Source organism: Coregonus clupeaformis, chromosome 13, assembly GCF_020615455.1.
Source record: "Coregonus clupeaformis isolate EN_2021a chromosome 13, ASM2061545v1, whole genome shotgun sequence".
Classification (NCBI taxonomy): Eukaryota; Metazoa; Chordata; class Actinopteri; order Salmoniformes; family Salmonidae; genus Coregonus; species Coregonus clupeaformis.
Genome location: NC_059204.1, coordinates 52,677,187 through 52,694,092, shown reverse-complemented (window position 1 = coordinate 52,694,092; position 16,906 = coordinate 52,677,187). Strand labels below are relative to the sequence as shown.

General features: G+C 45.5%; 1 protein-coding gene across 3 annotated transcripts in view; it reads left to right on the top strand.

The window, feature by feature from the left end:
- Positions 1-16,634, top strand: part of klf8 (Kruppel-like factor 8) — an 80,434-nt gene extending 63,800 nt beyond the window's left edge. For 2 of the 3 annotated variants that reach the window (XM_041894571.2, XM_041894574.2), the window contains exons 3-7: positions 1,815-2,132; positions 3,928-4,165; positions 7,991-8,102; positions 13,423-13,565; positions 14,944-16,634. In XM_041894571.2, the coding sequence (XP_041750505.1) occupies positions 1,815-2,132; positions 3,928-4,165; positions 7,991-8,102; positions 13,423-13,565; positions 14,944-15,125 (993 nt within the window). In that variant the 3' untranslated portion in view covers positions 15,126-16,634. The remainder of the gene's footprint in view (positions 1-1,814; positions 2,133-3,927; positions 4,166-7,990; positions 8,103-13,422; positions 13,566-14,943) is intronic. The other variant, XM_041894573.2, reaches the window with a different exon arrangement.
- Positions 16,635-16,906: the final 272 nt, after the last annotated feature.

Below are 16,906 nucleotides of genomic sequence, written 5' to 3'. Positions count from 1 at the left end.
TGACCAGAGCCCTATGCACCAGATAGGGCCTGAAAACTCAACTCGAAGCAAGTTCCACTTTTTTTTCATTGTTCCCCTCTAATCAGGCACTTATTTAGACCTGGGACACCAGGTGGGTGTAATTAACTATCAGGTAGAACAGAAAACCAGCAGGCTTCGGACCTCGTAGGGTTGAATACCCCTGATATAGGGAATAGGGTGCCATTTGTTAGTGTGTACTTGTTAGTGTGTACTTGTTAGTGTGTAGTAGGAACAGGGTGAGGGTGTAATTTTCAGGAGCAAATGTTTTAGCTGAGAATAGTGGGTGTGTCTGAATACGCTTACAAGTCTAATCTAAACCATTGTGAAGGGGATATGGGAGAGAGATGGATGGAAAGAGAGAAGGAGATATGGAGGGAAGGTGTGGGGGACAAACAGACTAGCATGAGAGGATGAGGTGAAAGGGTGTGGAAGCAGAGACAGGGAGGGAAAGCGGGGGAGAGCGAGGGAGGAAGGGAGTGGGTGGGCGTGAAGATGGAATGAGGGAAGAAATGTGTCAGCTGATACTTCCCAGTTTCCATGGCAACCAGAGGCCTTTCCCACCCACTCTCCTTTTTCCTCTCTCTCGCTCTCACTCGCCCACCCTCGCACTCTCTCACTCGCCCACCCTCGCACTCTCTCACTCGCCCACCCTCGCTATTCTCTCGCTCTTCTTTCCCCCAACAACATGTATCCTAGCCTATATGTTATTATGGACACTGACTGACCTCCCTCCCTCTCTGGGTCCACCTGTGTAACTGTCGTGATGTAGGCTAGGAGAGTTTGGTTGGTGGGTTTAGAATAGCACATCATCCCTATAGCCATATCTCACTGATGGGTTTTCAGCTTATGCTGAACCAGACAACCAAAAGCAGGAATTGTGTGTTTGTCTTGAAATGACTGCAGGAATGATGAACTCACACCCATCATTCACCTCACATGCACTGAGGCTCACTGTCTGTGTACAGTCTCTACAAAACCCCTGCCTTTTCTTCTTGTGCGTGTGCACCTGCGTGTGTGCGTGCTGGCGGTTGTGTGAGGGTGAGCGAGTGCGTGTGTCAGCGTGCATGTATGTGCATGCCTGCCCCCCTGGGCTGGGCGTATGCCTGAGCACTGGGTACTTGGTAGTGCTCTGATCCAGCCTCCCCACTTCATGCTCCAGGCTGAATAGGGATGTTGTGTACTCCTATATGCTTAGTGCTCTCTGCTGTGTATGCTGTAGCAGGGTGCACTCAGTGCCTCAGTGGCTGGCTTCGCTTGGGCTAGGCTAGGCATGGTTGAGCAGGACTGTTCTGTGCTGAATGTATGCTATACTGTACGCTCGGTACTGACTAGTGATCAGCAGGCAGGGTGCAGTCAGTGCCTCAGTGCAGGGCTTGGCCGGGGCTAGGCAGGGCAGGGCTGCTCTCTCCTGGCAGTGTGCCATCTTTAGGTCTGCTGCTCTGCTCTCCACCTCCCAGCTCCACCTCTCCCTCCCAGCTCCCAGGACCCCACACAGCAGCCATTGTTCCCCTACCCTGCTTTGCTCTGCTCTGTTTGTGCAGCCAGAGAGTACAGCTGAACTGAGCCGAGGTGAGAGCAGGGTCTGGGGGCCAGGTCTGTGTGTGTGTGTGTGTGTGTAGTGTGTGCATGTAGGGGGAAATCATGCGCTGATCATCTCTCTCTAATTTTCTTTCTTTCTTTCTTTCTCTTCCTTTTCCTCCCTATTCATCTCACTTCTCTCTCCTTGACTCTGTCACTCATTCTTCTTCATATCTCTCTACCCTCTCTCTCTCTACCCTCTTCCCTCTCTCTAGCAAGCTGAAGTGGGTGAGGAGTGTCCCCAGCCTACAGACCTGAAGATCAAGACAGAGAAGACCCAGCCTGAGTCTCCCCCTCCCCTCTGCACAGCCACAGACATGACCATAGACACAACCACAACAGACACAACAAAAGATGACTCCTTCCACCCCCCAGAGGACCAGACGGAACCTGTCGACCTGTCACTTGGCAAGCCACGCCCCTCCCTGCCCGTTTCCACACCGTCCACCACAGCTAACCCCGCCCCCAGCTCCGTGGCGCCGCCTACGCTGTCGGCAAACCACATCCCTACGGTAACCATTCTAGACACCATGGTAACCACGCCAGTTATTAAGCCAGTCGGCTCGCTAGCTAGCTCCTCTTTTGGAATGATGGGTAGAAGGGGTTGCCAAAAATGTCGTATGCAGTGACTGTTAGTTTACAATGTTTTTCTTTTGAAAGGCTCAGTCTTTCAGTTTAACAATTTAATACTTACATGCTCTTTGTTTTCTCGTCAGCTTAGCTGTTGACGCAATGTCTGTGTCCAAAATGGTACCCTATTCCCCTTTCTGGCCAAAAGTAGTGCACCATATCAGGGATTCCCAAACTTTTTCACTCAGGCCCCCACTTCAGCATTGGAGAACATCCCGCACCCCCACTCAACCCGTGTCACATCTATTTCTATGGGCACAACCACTATTCATGACACAAACTGTTCACACCCCTCTTGTTGGCGGAGAGAACATTTTGCAGGTTTATAGCTTATTTCCTACAATTCTACACATTATTCTACACAATGATTACCTTTTAATGTGGCATGAACACAACCAGTCATGATATTTTCATCTGATTGTCAAACAAATCACTTCAAAAAGTAGGCATGTTCGTCCACTCCAAAATAATTCCAACATCCAAACTACATGTATACTCGTGCCATTTGATTAATGGAAATAGACATCTGTTACAAAACACCAAAGTATGCCTACTGACATTCAGCGATTGCCATTGATTAGGCCTACATTAATTGATGATTCTTGCTGACAAATGTAACTTTATAGTAGCCTGAAGTTGGGACACCTGAAATGGGGCTGAAACTGTCCCAGGAAAAATGGGGCTGAAATAGGCATACCGGTAGCCAGTGATGTAGTATTTTTAAAAATAGGTGGGTAAACTGGTTGCCGGTCACGGTGATATAAATAACGCTCCGCTCCCTATGCTTTCAATAAAAAAGATACAAAATAACGTGTGTAAACGCCGTTTACTTGCGTTTACCCCCTACCAGCTGATTGATAAAAGCAAACAATGATAAATCAACAGATAAATCGAATACATTGGAATAAGGATTTTTTTTAATCAAGGACACATGGCAAACAAATGGCGAAAATGAGGAAGTACAAAAGAAAATCTATGTGTAAAGGAGCTAAGCTGAGGCCGAAATTCAGAGCTACTGGATGGACAGCACTACCACCTAGAAATAAATGGTTTAAACCATGACAGAGAGGTGGGGGTGTTAATTTCATTGGAAACATTTATTTTCATATTTACCACTGTAAAACATATTTTCCACTGCATTTTAAACAAATAGGAGAATGGTTAAATTAGCATTATTTAGAGAAACCCCCAAAGTCCGGCTTTTGTTGGATTTAGGGGAGCTGAGCCCCCCTGGCTCCCCTGTAATTTGCACCATGGAGTGACTCAAACATTACAACAAAATGTATGGGCAAAAAAATCTAGCAAAAAAATTTTTGGCCGACATGGCCTAGTTGATCTGGACATTTCTGACAAGTTATAAATAGCTCTCTAAGGTATACAATGACTGACATGATGAGGAAAACTGATGATGCACTACCCAATTTCGAAATTGCACCTTGTGCATTCATTACATTTTAGTAATTTAGCAGACGCTCTTATCCAGAGCGACTTACAGTTAGTGAGTGCACACATTTTTCATACTGGCCCCCCGTGGGATTCGAACCCACAACCCTGGCGTTGCAAACGCCATGCTCTACCAACTGAGCTACAGGAGGCCACTGCACTATATAGAGAATATGGTGCCATTTCAGACAGTACTGCTCCCCTCCATGTATTACCACCTTAACCCCTCCTCTCCTCCATCCCTCCCTCCTCCAGATGCTCTCCCCAGGGTCCATCCTAGCGTCCACCCAGGGGGCAGGCGGTCAGCAGATCCTGCATGTTATCCACACCATCCCGTCAGTCAACATGCCCAGTAAGATGGGCCAGCTGCAGACCATCCCCGTGGTGGTCCAGTCTCTGCCCTTGGTCTATACCACCATGCCCACAGATGGGGTGGCCACCGCTGCCATCACAGTGCCCCTCATCGGGAGCGACGGGCGCTCTGAGGGATCCGGTGAGTCGGGAGGGAAGGATAAGTTGCGTTTTGTTGAGATTGAGCTTTATGTTTTAGATTTAGGCGATTAGCAGACACTCTTATCCAGAGCATAGAAATTATGAGGCTGAAACAATCACAATACGAACATCGTAAGTACAACCTTCTAAAATAAGCGTTGAAATAAAAGCTTCAAAGTTAATAGAGAAATTATAATTGAGTTCTCTCTGGTCACATCCGTCCTCTTCTTCTCTTATACACACTCTCTTCTCCGATTTCTCTCACTTACACTAAAGATGATCTATTACAGTGCATTTGGAAAATATTCAGAGCCCTTGACTTTTTTCACATTTTGTTACATTACAGCCTTATTCTAAAATTGATTAAATAGTTTTTTCCCCTCATCAATCTACACACAGTACCCCATAATAACAGAACAAAAACAGGTTTTTAGAATATTTTGCAAATGTATTACAAATTAAAAACTGAAATATAATATTTACATAAGTGTTCAGACCCTTTACTCAGTACTTTGTTGAAGCACCTTTGGCAGCGATTACCGCCTCAAGTCTTCTTGGGTATGACGCTACAAGCTTGGCACACCTGTATTTGGGGAGTTTCTCCCATTCTTCTCTGCAGATCCTCTCAAGCTCTGTCAGGTTGGATGGGGAGCGTCACTGCACAGCTATTTTCAGGTCTTTCCAGAGATGTTCGATCAGGTTCAAGTCCGGGCTCTGGCTGGGCCACTCAAGGACATTCAGATACTTGTCCCGAAGCCACTGCTGCGTCGTCTTGCCTGTGTGCTTAGGGTCGTTGTCCTATTGGAAGGTGAACCTTCGCCCCAGTCTGAGGTCCTGAGCACTCTGGAGCAGGTTTTCATCAAGGATCTCTCTGTACTTTGCTCCGTTCATCTTTCCCTCAATCCTGACTAGTCTCCCAGTCCCTGCTGCTGAAAACCATTCCCACAGCATGATGCTGCCACCACCATGCTTCACCGTAGGGATGGTGCCAGGTTTCCTCCAGACGTGATGCTTGGCATTCAGGCCAAAGAGTTCAATCTTGGTTTCATCAGACCAGAGAATCTTGTTTCTCATGGTCTGAGAGTCCTTTAGGTGCCTTTTGGCAAACTCCAAGCGGGCTGTCATGTGCCTTTTACTGAGGAGTGGCTTCCGTCTGGCCACTCTACCATAAAGGCCTGATTGGTGGAGTGCTGCAGAGATGGTTGTCCTTCTGAAAGGTTCTCCCATCTCCACAGAGGAACTCTGGAGCTCTGTCAGAGTGACCATCAGGTTCTTGGTCACCTCCCTGACCAAGGCCCTTCTCCCCCGATTGCTCAGTTTGGCCAGGCGGCCAGCTCTAGGAAGAGTCTTGGTGGTTCCAAACTTCTTCCATTTAAGAATGATGGACGACACAGTATTCTTGGGGACCTTCAATGCTACAGAATTATTTTGGTACCCTTCCCGAGATCTGTGCCTCGACAGCTCTATGGACAATTCCTTCGACCTCATGTGTTGGTTTTTGCTCTGACATGCACTGTCAACTGTGGGACCTTATATAGACAGGTGTGTGCCATTCCAAATCATGGCCAATCAATTGAATTTACCACAGGTGGACTCCAATCAAGTTGTAGAAACATCTCAAAGATGATCAATGGAAACAGGATGCACCTGAGCTCAATTTTCGAGTCTCATAGCAAAGGGTCTGAATACTTATGTAAATTGGCAAAACAATTCCTAAAAACTGTTTTCGCTTTGTCATTATGGAGTATTGTGTGTAGATTGATGAGGAAAAAATTTAATTTCATCAATTTTAGAATAAGGCTGTAACGTAACAAAATGTGGAAAAAGTCAAGATGTCTGAATACTTTCCGAATGCACTGTAGGTAACTTCCTAAATAAAGGAAACACTGGAGTAAATGAGGGATACAAAGTATATTGAAAGCAGGTGTGGTTCCTGAGTTAATTAAGCAATTAACATCCAATCATGCTTAGAGTCATGTATAAAAATGCCCAGTTGCACATTATTTTGGTGACAATGGCTATACTTTGAAAGAGGGGTCTCAAAGAAGCATAGGGGGTTTAAAGTGTGTGTGTGTGTGTGTGTCACCAGATCTTAACCCAATTAAGGCAGGGGTTCCCAATTTTTTTCACTTTTTTCAAATTTTTTCCCCCCTTCCAGCATTGGGGAACATCCCACGGGACAGCCACCTCTCAATAGAAATAGGTGTATAAACAAGGACTTTGCACTATATTAATTTAACAATAGGTTTGTTATTGCCTTGGATTGAATTAGGACATATCATGATGTAAATAAATGTCCTACGTTTGGAGACTTAACTGTTTTTTAAAATAGATTTTGGGAGATGGGACTGCAATTTGCACCACTCTGTAGAATCACCCATATAGTGCACTACTTTGACCTATATCCCCTATGGACCTTGGTCAAAAGTAGTGCACTATATAGGGAATACGGTGCCATTTGGAATGAAGCCAGAGACCATAGTCAGACACCATAGTTAGCACTGGTGGGAAAAGCACTGCTGTCTGTCGCTGGATAGTAGTAAATTCCCTTGATTAGTAACGGATGCTATTACAGGCCTGGTGTGTACGAGAGAGTTACTGCCCAGCAAAGTAGGACTTGTAATCTTAATACGCTATCAGTGTAATATTCTCCAATAACGTGAAATACTTACTGTTCTCGAAAGGAGAAGAGAGACGGATTTGTCAAGTGAACACTACACAGTTCATCAATGTGATTTACAGTGCTGCTTAACACTCAAACAGTAATGGTATGATGTTGTTAAGATGTTGACCATCCCAAAATGTATTTAGGCTAATGAAGACAAAGTTGAGCAAAACTATGGACAAGTTTTCAAGAGATGTAATTTCTAAGTAAATAAGGAAGCAGGAGATTCAACAAAGGCAAACAAGTGGTCTTTGACCTCACGGCCCCACAGTCTCTAGAGCTCTAGAATTCTAGGGTCCAGTTTCCCGGGCACAGAATACCCCAGGACCTCTAAAGTGTCAACATGAACATTCTGTAAGTAGAAAACACATGTAGATGAGTGTGTTGATACAGAGTGTACATGAGTAGGTGCAGATTTTAATTCAAAAGAGTTGCTACACTACACTAGTGTAACACATGAGTGCACCCACAGAGCTCTGAGTAGAGAGAGTGGGAGGGTGGAGTATGGGAGAGAGGGTGGAGTACGGATGGAGGGAGGGAGGGAGTTTTAGAAGGGGGAAGAGGTATAGAAGGGAGGAGATGGGTCATTCTGCCTTTGAATAAGGTGGGTTTCAGTAAGAATAGGGATAAGAGGGGGGGATCGTCCCAACATACAAAGGACAGTTATTTACCCCTATCCCAACCCCATCGTCACAACCAACCCCCACCCCCACTCATCCTCAAGCAAGATACACTTTAAACAGTGCAGTCACCACATTCTGACCCACTAAAGGAGGGAGGGAGGGATGGGGTGGGGGAGGGGGGTTCACAAATACAATCACCACCCTCCGCAGCACAGCCAACCATACCTAAGTATCATGAGGAATTCTCTCACACCTAAATAGACATTCAAATGAGCTCAGCTGGGATGACTTACCTTTTGTGTTGCCAAGTACTGTGTGTTACTGTTGGATTTAAGTCGCTAACTCCCCGTTGTTTGTCTTTCTCTATTTATACCCATCTTTCTTCCTCTCTCTCTTTCTTCCCCCTCTTTCACTCTCCCTTCCCTCTCTCACCCCTCCCTCCCTCTACCCCCATCTCTCTCTCCCTCTCTCTTCATCTTCTCCATCCCTCCATCTCTCTCCCTCCCCCCTTTCTCCATCCCCCCTCCTCTCCCTACAGTGCGAATCAAGCCTGGCTCGGCGTCTCCAGTGGAGTACCAGAGTGACAGTGATGTGGAGAGTGGGACAGAGTCGGGTTCAGCGTCCTTCAGTACACAGGGACTGGATACTGGGTGCGTGTCATAGAATGGAAGGTGGTGGTATAGGCCTGGACACAGGGTGGTGGTGTAGGGGTGGTGGTACTGCAGGACTCAGCCTCCTTCAGTACACACAGCTTGGACACAGGGTTAGTGTTAAGGCGTCCACATGCTTCCCAGCCGAAACAGTTCGGAACAGTTTGTGCATATATTATGACAATTTTGTGACGATTTTCGTTCAGCTGTTCAGGCACACCATTTTTTTTCTCGGCAGCTGAAGTCTACGCCCCATTGTTAGGCTACGGGATATGGCGTCTCAAAATGGACAAACAGTACTATTGCCGGGTTTTTATTTTATTTTTTTAAGCGAAGGTCTTTTAAGGGAGAATGTGAGCACACTCGTTCGGCTAGGCGCCAGCCCAACTGAAGCATGCTGACACCTTTAGAGGATGGAGGTTGGGTGATACATTGGGTTTTTAATCGATATAAGATAACAATACTTATTGCAATCGCTATTTCAAAACATATCTTGCATTATTTGTGGGTAGTTGAGTAAACTACATAAAGTATTCATACCCCTTGACTTATTCCAAATTTTTTGGAATTCAAAATTGATTAAATAGATTTCTTTTCTCTCACCCATCTACACGCAATACCCCATAATGACAAAGTGAAAACATTTTTGTAGAAATGTTTGCAAATGTATTGAAAATGAAATACAGAAATATCTAATTTACATAAGTATTCACACCCCTGAGTCAATACTTTGTAGAAGCACCTTTGGCGGCGATTACAGCTTTCAGTCGTCTTGGGTATGTCTGCCTTTTTGCAAACTCCAGGCCAGCTGTCGTGACTTTTACTCAGGGGTGGCTTCCGTCTGGCCACTCTCCCATGAAGTCCAGATTGGTGAAGTGCTATAGAGACTGTTGTCCTTCTGGCAGGTTCTCCCCATCTCAGCCAAGGAACTCTGTAGTTCTGTCAGAGTGGTCATTGGGTTCTTGGTCACCTCCCTGACCAAGGTCCTTCTTGCCCGGTTGCTCAGTTTGGTCGGACGACCAGCTCTAGGCGACCAGCTCTGGATAGTTCCATATTTTTTCCATTTCCCAATGATGGAGACCATTGTGCTCTTGGAAACTTTCAACACTCCCTAGATATATGCCTCATCACAATTCTATCTCGGAGATCTACGGACAGTTCCTTGGACTTCATGGTATAGCTTCTGCTCTGACATGCATTGTCAACTGTGGGACCTTATATAGACCGATGTGTTTCTTTCTAAATCATGTCCAAACAATTGAATTGGCCACAGGAGGACTCCAATCAAGTTGTAGTGACATCTCAAGGATGATCAGAGGAAATTGGAAGCACCTGAGCTCAATTTGGAGTGTGTGAATACTTATGTAAATGAGACATTTATGTGTTTCATTTTCAATGACGTTGCAAACATTTCTAAAAGCATGTCTACACTTTGTCATTATGGGGTATTGTGTGTAGATGGGTGAGAAAAATATACATTTAATCCATTTTGAATTCAGGCTGTAACACAACAAAATGTGGAATAAGTCAAGGGGTATGAATACTTTCTGAAGGCACTGTAGGAGTAGAGTGATACAGGAAGTGTATAGCAGGACTGGGCTTGAGTGTATTAAAGAAAAGTATAAAGGGTTAATTTGCTCCTTCACTGGGGGTTTTGGCTGTGGTGAGCTGGGCCCGTCCCCCCTCTCTCCTCTCCTCTCCTCTCTCTGGCACTAATTACATTACTGCAGCACTGCTTTTCTCTGGACCCTTACATAACCCCTGAACACTGGGATGAGAGGAGAGTCAGTGTGTATGTGTCACACAATGTGTAGTGAGGCAGCAACCAGGAGAGACAGAATGTATTAATGTGTAACTCTATTTGGTAGGAGGACGCAGCAACCTCAACACCCCAAAGGCGTAGCTTTGTGTGTGGGAGAGCTTGCTGCACTCTATCTAACTGAAATGCAGGGTGTGTGCTTGGAGAGTTCACTTAGCTGACGTGTGTTTGTGTGTTTGTGTGTGTTGCTGGGCAGGGTTGTCACAGAACTGGGTGTAAACAAGGTTACGTAATGCCGTTTTCTGTCACACCTCCTTATAAATGGTTTGGAGAGAGAGAGAAAAAGAGAGGAGCGGGGTGAGGGAGTGTTAGAGGCGGGATGGGGTGAATACTATTCTCTCTCTTTTTGCTGGTTTAGTGTGTTTGAGCCAACGGCTGGGCAGAGAGAGAGAGAGAGAGAACAAGAGAAAGGAAGAGAGAGAGGAGGAAAGGGAGTGAACTAGTTGGCAGGCGGGGTGGAGAAAGGGAAGGCCGCGAGGAACCGGGAGGATGGGAGGGAGAGTGTTAGAGGAAGGAAAGGCGGGGTGAGGGAGAGGAGAGTTGGGGAGAGAGGGAAGAGAGAGGAGAGATCAGCATTGAACTGGAAGCTGTCTAGCTGTATGGGTATTCGACAGTCACTCTCTAGCACTCTCTGCTGCCTGTGGCCTGTAACTTCACCCAGGGATAAACCTAAACAATAAACTTAATCAGCAGTGATTACCAGGAGTGAGGCTCTGTTAGAATCATCAAAATTAACATGATGTATTTAACTATTCTGTATGTATACTGAACAAAAATATAAATGCAACATGCAACAATTTTAAATATTTTACTGAGTTACAGTTCATACAAGGAAATCAGTCAATTGAAATAAACTCATTAGGCCCTAATCTATGGATTTCACATGACTGGGAATACAGATATGCATCTGTTGGTCACAGATATATTTTTAAAGAATGTAGGAGTGTGGATCAGAGAACCAGTCAGGATCTGGTGTGACCACCATTTGCCTCATGCAGCACGATACATCTCCTTCGTATAGAGTTGATCAGGCTGTTGATTGTGGCCTGTGGAATGTTGTCCCACTCCTCTTCAATGGCTGTGCAAAGTTGCTGGATATAGGCGGGAACTGGAACACGTTGCCTTACATGTCGATCCAGAGCATCCCAAACATGCTTTTGGTCCTCTGTAGCTCAGCTGGTAGAGCACGGCGCTTGTAACGCCAAGGTAGTGGGTTCGATCCCCGGGACCACCCATACACAAAAAATGTATGCATGCATGACTGTAAGTCGCTTTGGATAAAAGCGTCTGCTAAATGGCATATTATATTATTATATTATGCTCAATTGGTGACATGTCTGGTGAGTATGCTTGCCTGGAACATTTTCAGCTTCCAGGAATTGTGTACAGATCCTTGTGACATGGGGCCGTGCATTATCATGCTGAAACATGAGGTGATGGCGGCGGATGGATGGCACGACAATGGGCCTGAGGATCTCGTCATGGTTTCTCTGTGCATTCAAATTTCCATCAATAAAATGCAGTTATGTTCGTTGTCCATAGCTTATGCCTGCCCATACCATAACCCCACCGCCACAATGGGGCACTCTGTTCACAACGTTGACATGAGCAAACCGCTCGCCCACACGACGCCATACACCCTGTCTGCCATCTGCCTGGTATACAGTTGAATCCGGGATTAATCCGTCAAGAACACACTTCTCCAGCGTGCCAGTGGCCATCGAAGGTGAGGATTTGCCTACTGAAGTCGGTTACGACGCTGAACTGCAGTCAGATCAAGACCCTGGTGAGGACGACGAGCATGCAGATGAGCTTCCCTGAGACGGTTTCTGACAGTTTGTGCAGAAATTCTTCAGTTGTGCAAACCCACAGTTTCATCAGCTGTCAGACCATCCTGCAGGTGAAGAAGCCGGATGTGGAAGTCCTGGGCTGGCGTGGTTACACGTGGTCTGCGGTTGTGAGGCCGGTTGGACGTTCTGCCAAATTCTCTAAAACGACGTTAGAGGCTGCTCAAGGTAGAGAAATTAACATTAAATTATCTGGCAACAGCTCTGGTGGACATTCCTGCAGTCAGCATGCCAATTGTACACTCCCTCAAAACTTGAGGCAGCTATGGCATTTTGTTGTGACCAAACTGCACATTTTATAGTGGCCTTTTTTTTGGTCCCCAGCACAAGGTGCACCTGTGTAATCGTCATGCTGTTTAATCAGCTTCTTGATATTCCACACCTGTCAGGTGGATGGATTATCTTGGCAAGGCGAAACACTCACTAACAGGGATGTAAACAAATTTGTGCACAACATATTTGAGAAATAAGCTTTTTGTGCGTATGGAACATTTCTGGGATCTTTTATTTCAGCTCATGAAACATGAGACCAACACTTTACATGTTGCATTTATATTTTTGTTCAGTGTAGTTCCCTCATGTAGCCATGTCCAAATACATAGGGGCAAATCCTAGCTTCCCATTGACATCAATGCATGACTAAGTAAATCAAATTGGAAGTTAGGATTCGCCCCCATAGTGTCACCTAATGATGACGCAGCATTGACAAACTCATTTCTATGACTTCATCAGTCATACAGATCAGTACAATAGAGTGCATTAATAATAAACCCATGGATATATCTTGATTGGCCAGTCAGCCACACTACTATGGCAGTTCCCTATAGGTGTTACATCACAGTCCTTTCCTTCTAGGTTTAGTTGGGGCTTAGACAATATGGGTGGGGTTGGGGAGGTTAAAGGTCATAGAACATGTCTGCTCATGTAACACTAACAATTCCAGACCTGGGTTCACATACCATTTGAACTCTTTCAAATAGTTTTAGTGTTTTCTTTAGCCTGCCTGGAGTGCCAATTCTGTTAGTTTCATTGTGCCGGCCAAGCTTTTATCAAGCCCAGATTAAGTATTTGAATATGTTGTTGCTGTTATAATCATATTGTATTGGATGTAATGTAGTTGTATTTTGTATTATTTTAGTGAGTGTTTGTATTTGCACTCTGGCTGTATAATTGCCCTTACCTGCCCAGGGACTACGGGTGCAAATTAGCTCTGTACTAACCCCAGCACATTTACATGGATGTTGCATTACTGTAATATTGGTGTTGATTAATGTGCATTGTCCTTATAAAATGTAAATAATAATATAATAGTAACCCAGGTCTGAAGAGTTAATATACAGGTAGCTAGCTGCTGTCTGGTAATCCTGCTATTGCAGGTGATCCGGTGTTACGTTTTGTAATTTCACTAAATACATGACTCAGTGCATATCACTCCAGCCTCACCCATATAATGACAGGTCTGTTTTCTCTCTCTCATCCCTCTCTCTCTCTCTCTCTCTCTCTCTCTCTCTCTCTCTCTCTCTCTCTCTCTCTCTCTCTCTCTCTGTCTCTCTCTCTCTGTCTCTTTTTCATTGAGAGCACACACTCTCTCGTACGCATAAATGCTGTCTCTTCTATCTCTCTCTCTCTCTCCCTCTCTCTCTTTGTCCCTCAGGTCGGGCGTAGACATGGACATGCAGGTGGATCCTGATTCGCCAGATATGAAGAGGAGGCGTGTCCATATGTGTGACTATGACGGCTGTAACAAGGTGTACACAAAGAGCTCACACCTCAAAGCCCACCGCAGGATACACACAGGTAACACCAGTGTTGGGAAAGTAAGATATTACTAACCCTGACGTTTTACAAAAGTAACATGTTACTTTACAATATGACTTTGTGTGGAAAGTAACGAGTTCTATTACTTTGCGTTACTTTCATGGGAAAAAATCTCAATCTCACCCGTTTGTTTAACTGTGGAGGGAGCAAGACAAGCCGCGCTCTACCAACGATAGACTACTTACTAACTCAGGTTTGATCACTAGTTTCTCCTTTCATCTGAGGTGCTGCTTTCCTGCGCTATCATATGGGCTACTTAATTAGCCATATACTGTAAGCCCAAAATCTGTACATATTTCCTATCTTTTAATTCAAAATCTTTCCCTCGAGCTGCCAGTTCTTTCTTATAGACCTCACATACATGGCCCATAGAGATGTATAGACATCAGAGGTGCGCCCTCTATGCATTTCTATGGACAGCAGCTGTCATGACATTTCTCTAAACAGCCATTCTCCGAGATCGAGATCGGATCATGGAAAAACGCCCGGTGGAGATAAGATTCTGAAAGTAACGCACGCGTTTTGATAAAGTAACTGTAATAAAATTACCCAATTTGATAAAATAACGCATTACTTTACTCTGTTACTCATAAAAGTAACCAAATTACGTTACGTGTTCTTCTGTAACGCGATACCCCCAACACTGGGTAACACACACCCTGACCCGCCCACATACTCATCTGCATCGCAGTGCTAACTGTGCCACTAGAGATCCTGGTTCGAATCCAGGCTCTGTCGCAGCCGGCCGCGACCGGGAGACTAATGGGCGGCGCACAATTGGCCCAGCGTCGTCCAGGGTAGGGGAGGGAATGGCCGGCAGGGATGTAGCTCAGTTGATAGAGCATGGCGTTTGCAACGCCAGGGTTGTGGGTTCGTTTCCCACGGGGGGCCAGTATAAAAAAAATATATATATATGTATTCACTAACTGTAAGTCGCTCTGGATAAGAGCGTCTGCTAAATGACTAAAATGTAAATGTAAATGTAATGTAAATGACTGATCCAGGGCCCGCATTCTGTAGCCCAGTGGTTCCAAACTCCAGTCCTCCAGTACCCCCAACAGTACACATGTATGTTGCAGCACTGGACAAGCACACCTGATTCAACTTGTCAACTAATCATCAAGCCCTCAATTAGTTGAATGAGGTATGTTTGACCAAGGCTACACATTTTGTTGATGCTGTTGGGGGTACCCGACGACTGGAGTTGGGAAACACTGCTGCAGACCTTGAATAGACTGCGTAGATCTATACTATAGCTTCTTATCTGAAGATGCCTTGTTTTTGCTCAATTACATGCACTGAATGTACTGCCTATTAAACCAATCAATCAACCAACTCCATGTCTTCTTCCCTGTAGGAGAGAAGCCGTACCACTGTACATGGGAGGGCTGTACCTGGAGGTTCGCCCGGTCAGACGAGCTGACGCGACACTACCGCAAACACACGGGCATCAAGCCTTTCCGCTGCACCGACTGTGACCGCTCCTTCTCCCGGTCCGACCACCTAGCCCTGCACCGGAGACGCCACGTCATGATGTGAACCATGACCTCTGACCCCTGATCTTTAAACCCTGCCACCTACCACCATCGCCCCCCCAACCCATCACCTCCCTGCCCATCCCCCCCTCAGTACTCAAATGAAACTCAGATGGGAGGGGCTAAACCCTGAACTGTCACTTCCTGTTCCTGTCCCTTTTCTCCTCGTCCTCCAATTTGAACTGTGGGTCATCATGGAGATCAGGAAATTAAAGAGGTGGAGAACGAAGATTGCAAAGTAAGCGATGAGAGCAGTTCATTGTTGTTACTTGGTTGCCTAGCACCTGAAGGGGTAGTCCACCACTCTTCACAGCCACCTTCGCCCCAATGCTTACCATCTCATCTCTCCCTCACACCCCACTCAGTGTGACCATGGCGTGACGCCATCCTCCTCTATGGCTCCCAATCCATCCAGAAGACAGATCAGTGAAGACAAACCAGTGAAGCCTGACTGGGATACTGCAGTGAGAAAGAGACAGACAGGCTGGACTGAGAGAGACAGAGAACAGACTTTGAAATGATGCAGGGATACCTACACCATACACTCAGCTCAGAGGAAGAAGATGAGGAAGGAGGAAGACGGAGAGGAGGTGGTGAAGGGGGCGGGGAAGGATATGTGGCTTTTGTGTGTTGTTTGTTTATTTCAGAGGGGAAGATACTGTATTTTCTTTCTCAACTTCTGTTATCCTGCATTGCATGCATGGGCTTAGCTGTGTGTGTGTGTGCATAGCTTTAAGTGTGTGTGTGTGTGAGCGTTAGTGAAGTGTGTGCTATTTAAAGACAGTTGAAGATGCATCATGTCCTCTCCTCCATATCCTTTCCTGAGCAGAGTCCGCAGACCCCTCGGGGTGTGTGGGGTAGAAATGTTATAGTCGTATTCAACCCGCCCTCCACTTCCCCCATCCCCTAAAACAGGGAGCTACAAGACTGTGAATTGTTATTAAGATTCTGTTTTCCTCATAGTTTCAATTAGAAATGAATTTATGTTCACTTCCCCACATTTTTTACGTGTTTGTTCAGTAACAGTATTTGTGTTGTTAAAAAAAAAGGCCTTCTGTTGTTCTTTTCTTTTTCTCTTTGCCAGTGATTGGCTCTTAACAGAATAACATCCCTTCTTTTTTTTGTCTAATTCAAATCCTTAGATTGTGTTTGAGGCTGTGAAAGCATAAAGAAAAAAAAGTTTGAGATTACAAACGAAACTCTCGCAGGGATCTAGGGGAGCTTGAGTGTGTGTTTTGTGCGTGTGTATGGACGTGTGTGTGTGTGTGTGGAACAAATAATCAGAACTGATGATTTTAGAAGTGTGTGTTTGGGGCAGCAGTGTGTTACCTCTTGCCCGTCGGAGCCTTAATGAATCAAAGTCAATCTGAGAAACTCTGTTTTTAGAAACGCACGTTTGTTTTGGTCTTCAGGGTTACCCGGGAAACGGGGTCTTATCGCCCTGACAACAGGTCACGAGGCACTCTCTTTTTTGTTACAAGCATTTCTACCCAGACCCAGATCAGGGCTTGTATTTACAAAGAGTCTCAGAGTAAGATTTCTGATCTAGGATCAGGTCCGCCCTTTCCATATGATCTTATTCATTATTATGATCTAAAAGGCAAAACTGTTCCTAGATCAGCAACTTACTGATCTTCATGTCTTAAGCCGGCCGTTTTTAGCTCCTGCTCTCTGGGTTCACTTGATTATGCAACTTCCACAGACCTCGCTCCTAACGCTGTACTGGGGTCAGTGGATAAGTATGTGTTGCTAGTGGAACATACACAGAGCTCACTCCTAAGTGCT